The sequence below is a fragment of the Chrysochloris asiatica genome, unplaced genomic scaffold (genome assembly GCF_000296735.1).
Source record: "Chrysochloris asiatica unplaced genomic scaffold, ChrAsi1.0 scaffold00353, whole genome shotgun sequence".
Lineage (NCBI taxonomy): Eukaryota > Metazoa > Chordata > Mammalia > Afrosoricida > Chrysochloridae > Chrysochloris > Chrysochloris asiatica.
This window is the reverse complement of record NW_006408871.1, coordinates 2226212-2235022: the sequence shown is the minus strand read 5'-3', so window position 1 is coordinate 2235022 and position 8811 is coordinate 2226212. Positions and strand designations below refer to the sequence as shown.

Here is an 8811-nt window from a genome sequence, read left to right as displayed (position 1 = left end):
ACACTGATTAAATTTGAGAGCTGCTAACATTGTTCTGGTAGCGTAGTGGTTACGAATCGGGCTGTGAACTGCAAGATCGGCAGTTCGAAACTATCAGCTGTTCTGTGGGAGAAAGATGAGGCTTTCTGCTCCCGTAAAGATTTACAGCCTCGGAAACCCTGTACAGGGTCGCTATGAGTTGGAAACAACTACATGGCACAAAACAAGAACAACAACAATTCAGAGTTCTAAATCCTGAAAATATTATATCTCTTAATGGAAACTATGTTATTCTGTGTAAAAACAGATCATACTGATGCATCATCAGAAAAGAGCCCATTTATCCTTTTGTTTCCTTTCCTCAAGGTATTTTTCTCTTTGTGATAACACGTTGTTGTTGTTGTTGTTGTTAAGTGCCGTTGAGTCGGTTCCAACCCACAGCGACTCTGTATAAGGTTTCTGAGGAGTGACTGGTGAGCTTGAACTGCCGACCTTGCAGTTCAAACGGCTTTGCAGTCTGGCGCATTAACCCACAACATCACACCAGGACTCCTGTGATAACATACTCCCTTATTTATTTTGGCTTAGTATAAGGTGACCCACACTTGTCTGTTAGTTTGTCATACTGTGATGGCTTGCTAGTGTTTTACTGTGATGCTGGAAGCTATGCCACTATTATTTTAAATACCAGCAAGGTCACCAAGTTTCAGCAGAGCTTCTAAGCTAAAACAGACCAGGAAACAGGTGGGCTATTTCTGAATGTTTACCAACTAAAAACTTTATGAAGAGTGTGGAACATTGTCAGATATAGTGCCGGTAGATGAAAATATGAAAAACAGCAAAACATTGTGAGTATGTACTGGAAGATGAGTCCGTCATGTTGAAAAGCACTCAAAATACAACTGGGGAAGATCTGCCTCCTCAAAGTAGAGTTGACCATGATCATACAAATACAGAAAGCTTTCGGGACCTTCATTGGCTGATGGAACACAACTCAAAATGAAGAGAAACAGAAGCAAACATCCATTAATAATGGGACCATGGAATGCACAAAATAAGAACCTGGGAAAATTGGAAGTTGTCAAAATGAAGTGGAATGCATATAGATCATTAGTAAGCTGAAATGGACTGGTACTGGCCATTTTGAATTGGAAAATAGAATGGTTTACTATGCCAGACAATAAATTCAAGAGGAATACTGTAGCATTCATCATCAAAAAGAACATTTCAAGATCTTGAAGTACAATGCTGTTTGTACTTCATATGTAAGTACATATGCTTACAAGGAAAAGCTGTTAATACCATTATTATTCAAATTAATGCACCAACCACTAAATCAGTGATGACGAAATTGAAGACTTCTACCAATGTCTTCATTCTGATCAAACACACAATCAGATGTACCGATAATTACTGTGATCGGAATACGAAAATTGGAAACCAAAAGGAAGAATCAGTAGTTAGAAAATAAAGCCTTAGAAAATGTGACAGAAATGATGCTACATAACACATGATAAACTTTGCAAGACTAATGACTTATTCATTGCAAATACTTTTTTAAAACAACATCAACAGATGGAATACACAGGAATCAAACTGACTACATCTGTGGGAAGAAACAGTGGAAAAACTCAATATTATCATCCAAAAAAAGACCAGGGGCCCACTGTGGAAAAGTCTTAAATATTCACTGATGAATATCAAAGACCCAAGCCTTCAATATGGATTGTACCTCAATGTATGAAAAAACAAAAACCCTCACCATTGAACCAATAAATAACTTCCATATAAATGAAGAAAAGCTTGATGGTGTCAAAGACTTCATCTTGCTCGGATCATCCATCAACACTACGACATAGTGTATTAGACAAATCTGCTGCACAAGACCTCTTTAAAGTGTTCAAGAGCGAAGATGTCAATTTGAGGACTACGGTGTGCCTGCACAAGCCACGGTATTTTCCATAACCTCATTTGCATGCTGGACAGTAAAGTTGGACAGTAAATAAGGAAGACTGTAGAAGAATTGATGCATTTGAGCTATGTTGTTAGAAGAGATTATTAAAAGTATCACAGACTGCCAAAAGAACAAACCAATCTGTGTTGGAAGAAGTAGAACCAGAATGCTCCTTGGAAGTCAGGATGGTCAGACTTCGTCTCTCGTAGTTTGGGCATATTGTCAGGAGGGACCAGTCCCTGGAGAAGAACATCATGCTTGGCAAAATGGAGGGGCAGAGACCAAGAGGACGCCCTCCAATAAGGTGGATTGGCACAACGATGAGCTTAAATGTAGTAATGTTTGTGAGGTTGGCACAGGACCGGGCAGTGTTTAGTTCTTCAGTGCACAGGGTGGCTATGAGTTGGTATCAACTCCATGGCACCAAACAGCAACAACATTGCTGTTGTTAGGTGCCATTGAGATGGTAGCGACTCATAGCGACCTTATGCACAGCCTAACCAAACACTGCCTAATCCTGGGCCAACCTGACTATTGTTGCCACACTTTAGCCCATTGATGCTGCCACTTTGCCAATCCATCTCGCTGGGGTTCTCAGGTTTTTGGTGCACTGTGATTGTATAGTGGTTAGTACTCTGAGTTTTGGCCGCAGCAACCTTAGTTCGAATCTGAGTCACGGCATTTTACAGTAACAACATATGTATGTGAAAATTGGACAATGTATAAAGAGGACCATAAGAGAACTGATTTCTTACAGCGTTATCCATTATAATTATAGTGTGGGAGAAGAATATTAAAAGTACCATGGACTGCCAGAAGAACAAATAAATCTATCCTAGAAGTTCAGCCAGAATGGTCCTAAGAAGCCAGGATGGTGAGATTCCGTGTATCAGACACTAGACATGGAGTTCTGGTGTGGCAGGATAGTGTGCTGGAGAACAAGGTCGGTAGTTTAAACCCACCAGCCACTCCTCAAAAATTCTATACAAGGTCACTATGAGTTGGATTTGACTTGACAGCACTTAACAACAAAACAACAACTCTGGACATGTTATCAGAAGAAACCAGTCCCTGGAGAAGGTATCACAAAGTAGACAATCAGTGAAGAAGAGGAACACCCTAATCAGACAGATTGGCCCAGTGGCAGCAGCAACAGGCTCAGGCATTATCAGCAATTGTGTGAATGGGGCAGGACCAAGCAGTGTTTTCTTCTATTATGCATAGGATCACTATGGTTCAGAATCTAACTAATGTATAAGGTGAATTTTCAGATTCATTTCAGTTTACTTTTTAACATGGAAATTACTGACATGAGGGTCTGCAATACTGATTACTACTTACAACCACAGATGCAGCTATACATTATTTAACCACTTTTGATGAAAATAGACAAAGATAACTGTTTTCTCTTTTCTTAAAAAAGATAGAAGTAATTGTTTATGGTGTATACTGTAAGCTACCTTTTACTTATGATGAATTATTTGAATAAACAATTCCCATTTTATAAATGAGGTAACTTACACTCAGAGGCTCATGTCACACAGTAAATGGCACGTTAAAATTCCAACCTGTCTGTATGACTCCACTGTTAAAATATTTCTATTAAATTCAAAAATATTTTATTAAATCCATGCTGCCCATCACTATAACTCAACCAACATTCTGGTTTTTAAACACCTGTGTATGATATGAGTCCTGGTGTGGTGTTGCAGGTTAATGCTTGGAACTGCAATGTTGGTTTAAACCGCAAGGTCAGCAGTTCATGTTCACCAGCTGGTCCTTGGAAACCCTATACAGGGCTGCTGAGTCAGAACAATCTCAACGGCACTTAACAACAATAATATATGATATGGACTCCTGGTGTGGCAATGTGGGTTCAGTACTGGACTGTGAGCCACAAGGTTGGCAGTTCAAACCCACCAGCTGCTCCTTGGAAATCCTATTTAGGGTAGCTATGAGTCAGAAATGACTTGGATGGCACTTAACAACAACGACAACATGTATGATATGATAAATCTCGGTACATCTACTTCTGAATTCTGGGCTTGGTTCTGAAATGAGAATTCTTGAACTACTTAGCTTGGATCTTAATTTTCACAAAGTTTCACAGAATTAATTCTAAAAATATCCTTTACAGCATATAGATTTGCCTCTATCCTACTCACTTTCATGTATCTCCTTTCACGTCATGATCATATAGGACATGAACTTCCAAATCCATGTCAAAAACACTTTCAAATTCCCTACCTGATTTCTCCACTGAAAATCTAACCTAAAACCAAACTAAACTCACTGCCGTCGAGTTGATTCTGACTCAAAGCAACCCTGTATTGGGTTTTGGAGGCTGTAAATCTTTACGTGAGCAGAAAGCATCATCTTTATTACACAGAGTGGCTGGGGGGTTTGAACTGCTTACCTGCGGTTAGCAGCTCATTACTCATCCTACAGCACCACCAGAGCTCCTTGAAGGGTTAACAGACATCTTAAACTTAAACATTTCTAAACCAGAATTTTTCATTTCCCACCCACATTATCTAATTCATCAAGTCTTATTGTTTCAACTTCTAAATTATATTCCAAATCCTTTAAAACCTTGGAAACCCTATACAAGGTTACTGTGAGTCGGAACCAACTTCACGGCACATAACCACCAACACTACCATTAAATCTTGTCTACATTTTCACTATTGCCACCTTAAAGTCTTCATTATCTCTTTTCTGCATTATCGCAACAGCTATTTAACTGGTTTCTCTGCTGCTACTCTTGCCCCTAGAAGACAAAATAATATTTTAAACTATAAACCAGGCCCCTCCCCTGCACTTCCAGTAAAATCCAAAGCCTCTTCATAATCTGGCCTTCCTTATCTCTCTGAAGTCATTGTCCCACTTCATGCTTGCTTAGGGCCATTTACCTGCTATTCCTTCTCTGTGACTAATCTTCCTCCTGGTCTTTATGTGGTTGGTTCCATCCTATCTAATCATATCATCATATCTAATACCACTCCTGCTCTGTACTCCCCATTATTCTCTCATCCATTGTCCTGCTTCATTTCTTCATAGTATTAAAAAATAGGTAAAATGATCTTATTGCTTTTATCTATCTTTCATACGAGGGTATGAGAATAATGACCTTGTCTTATTGTTGCTATACTACCAGAGTCTAGGGTCAAATATTTGTTGAATGAACCCAAACCAGGCACAATACAGATTGTGGAAATGGGAGGGGGGGGGCTTCAAATTTCATTAGGATTTATGAAAGACCATACACATAAAGTTTATCCTCAGATTACTATACTATACATTGCAGGAATAAAAACAGTAAGGTGTTTATCGTCACAAAACAACTAATGTGTACTTTAAAAGGAAAGTTTTATCATTTCTTCAGTTAGTCTAAATGAAGTATATCTTAAATCAGTCTATTAAAATGTTATTATATATCCTTGCCAGATATTAAAACACAAAGATCTTAAAATTAAATTTTTATCTAGCATTTCTACTACTGTTTTACAATAGATTTTCCCTCCCAACACAGGATATTAAACTTAGAATAAAATTAACTGAAGACTACCAAAATTTTTACTACTGCTGAGAGTGTGGTAAAATAACTACAAAAATGAATGTTATATTATACTTACACTTGGTCCTTGGGTTTCCTGCAGCCATTTAAGAATGTGGGTCAAAGAGAAAGTTTTAAACCAATTAAAAATACTGTGTCTCAAAACACATTATCTTAATCAAAGCAACTATGGAAAGACTACATCCCAAATTTAATTTAAATTAAATACAAAAATACCCTTTGTTGTTATTTCAAAAAGGCTGTTTAAAAGTTCTCAGCTTTTCAACTTATTTTCTTTTTTCTAATCAATTATAATGAGATAAAAAAACACACACCGTAAAATTCACCTATTTAAAGTAGACAATTCAATTTTTTTGGTATATATTCACAGAATATATTGAATATTGTACAACGTTCAATTTAATTTTAAAATGGTTTTTATTTAAATTTAAATGGTTTTAAAATTTTTTATATGTTGTTGCTAAGTTGGCTCCAACTCATAGCAATTCTGTATAAGGTTTCCAAGGAGTGGCTGGTGGGCCTGAACTGCCAACCTTATGGTTAGCAATCCATTGTTTATCCTACAGGACCATACCACAACCCCTAATTTTTATAGTCACGCTTTTATATAAAATCTGAAAATACAAAAAAAAGATAGACTATTTTTTTTACAATCATATTAACATTTGGGTATATTTCTTTCTTGTATTCTTCCTTTTGTACAGTTTTTAATGTGGATTTTGAGTTCATATTTTTATGCATAACTGCATTGTACATGGAATTTACATCCCCCTTTATGCATAATTACTTTTTGTACATTATTATAAACTTTTAAATAAGAATTAATCACTAAAACTTATTGAATGCTTTCTATTATCCAGGCATGTCCTAAGCAATATTAAATATTAAATTCCTAAGTAGCTTAAGAGATTAATTCCATTTAACAATGAGAAAACTGAGGTATTGAAAGACTAAATAAATAACAGGTCCAAGGCAATACAGGTAGTAAGTGGTAGACCAATATCTATAACACAATCTACTGCATAATAATCAAATATCATATGGCGCTGCAGGATAATGTGCTGGACTGCAAGGTCAGTTTGAGCCATAAGGTCAGCAATTTAAACTCACCAGCTGCTCCTCAGAAACCCTATACAGGATCGCTATGAGTTGGAAGTAACTCAACGGCACTTAACAACAATTACGAACCACAATACACTCAACTATTTCTTAAATGTTAGACATTTAAGTTTTTTTTTTTTTTTTCTTTAAGAGTTTTAGTATTATAAATAAAGCATATATAAATATCTCTAGATTTTTTTTTTTTTGTCAATGTCTTATGGGGCTGTTAACTGCAAGGTCAGTGGTTCAAACCCACCAACTGCTCTGTGGGAGAAAGATCAAATTGTTGGCTTCTATAAAAATTTAGTATCAGGAACTCTATGTAGGGTCACTGCAACTCAATGGCTGTATGTTTGGTTTGGTTTTTTGGTACCCTTAGTAAAAAATTAAAAATAATTCTGTTGAAAAGCTCCTGATAAATATGGTAAAAATGCTTTCCGAAAGGATGTTCACAGTCATTAGTAACTAGAGTACCTATTTCACAATAGCTTCTTTTTAAATTTTTTAAATCTTTGCACATGGCTGCTTTAAAGTTACAAATTTTACATTTACCATAAATGTTGGAACATTTCTTTATATTTCTGCATCAGTTTCGTTTCTTCTTCTGTGAAAAGTATGACTTCATCTTGAAAATTAAGTTAAGAACTGTTTTAAACCTCAACTGATACTGTAAAATGCAATTAAAACACAAAAGTTCCCTATGGCAAACACCTGACTTATTAATATTAAAATATAGCATAACTCTAACCAGAAATATAAGTACAATTTTTAAAATAAACCTTTCATTGGTTTTTGAAAATAAGGAAACAGTTTTTCACTCACTTTCATTCTTGCTTCTTAAATATTTTCAGGACCAACCACTAAACTGATTTAAAAATACTGTGTATTATGTATCCTTTCTTTTGATGACTAAATAAATAAATAAGATGAAAATATTTCCCAGTTATCACAAAAGGATATAATAAGGGTTTTCTAATAACAAAGAAGCCATCCGGGCTTCTTTAATCATAGGGCGAGCCATTAGTGTTCTTCGCCTCCAATAATGCTAAGAAAAGGAAAGAAAAGATAATTTAAAAATATGAAGCCACATATGATAAGGAAAATAAGTTAATATTTTATTTAGGGATTAAGGTATTATAATAAAGTCTTACGTGATCTCCTGTTCCAGCAAGATGAATACATACTGGTCTGTATTTGCTATTCCATTCTTTAGGCACAATAAATTGGAATCTATTTTAAAAAAATCAGTGAAATTATTCTTAAAAGGCATTCATTGCATTTTTTTAATGTGTTATAATTAAATTGTTTGAAATGATTATTCAGAGTTTGAATACTCAAATTACAATTGACTATAAGTTCAAAGGAGTCCTGGTGTGGTGCTGTGGGTTACTGCATCAGACTGCAAAGCTGTTTGAACTGCAAGGTTGGAGGTTCAAGCTCACCAGCTGCTCCTTGGAAATACTATACAGGGTCGCTATGGGTCGGAACTGACTCAACGGCACTTTACAACAACAACAACAACCCCTTTGTAGGAGTCCTGGTGTGGAGCTGTGGGTTAAAGTGTCAGACTGCAAAGTCATTTGAACAGCAAGGTCAGTGGTTCAAGCTCACTAGCTGCTCCCTGGAAACCCTACACAGGGTTGCTGTATGTCTGAATCAACTCAGTGGCACTAAACAACAACAAATAACTTCAAAGATACTACACATTTACTTTGTGTTGTTGTTAGTTGCTTTCAAGACTACTGAACACACGGTGACTTAATGTATACAGAATATAACTGTTCTATAGGAGTCCTGGTGTGGTTGTTGTTGTTAAGTGCCATCGAGTCGGTTCCGACCCATAGCGACCTTGAACAGGGTTTCTGAGGCTGCAAATCTTTACGGGAGCAGAAAACCCATCTTTCTCCTGTGGAGCAGCTGGTAGTTTCGAACTGCTGACCTTGCAGTTTGCAGCCCGATTTGTAACCACTACTCTACCAGAGCTCATGGGATAAAGCACTGGACCTCAAGGTTGGTTTAAACTGACAACTCACCAGCCACTCCTTGTAAACCCTATACAGGGTTGCTATGAGTAAGAACCAACTGTTGTTGTTAGGTGCCATGGAGTCAGTACTGACTCACACAGCAACCCTATGCACAATAGAAAGAAACACTGCCTGGTCCTGGGCCAACCTCACAATTGTTGCCACGCTTGAGCCCA

The 8811-nt window shown here is 36.7% G+C and overlaps 1 protein-coding gene across 1 annotated transcript in view; it reads right to left on the bottom strand.

The window, feature by feature from the left end:
- Positions 1–8811, bottom strand: part of LOC102816706 (chromosome unknown open reading frame, human C4orf29) — a 42743-nt gene that overhangs the window by 15010 nt on the left and 18922 nt on the right. The window contains exons 4-6 of the mRNA XM_006876102.1: positions 7763–7841; positions 7572–7656; positions 5569–5596 (exon numbers count right to left, since the gene is read on the bottom strand). Coding sequence (XP_006876164.1) covers positions 5569–5596; positions 7572–7656; positions 7763–7841 — 192 coding nt within the window. The remainder of the gene's footprint in view (positions 1–5568; positions 5597–7571; positions 7657–7762; positions 7842–8811) is intronic.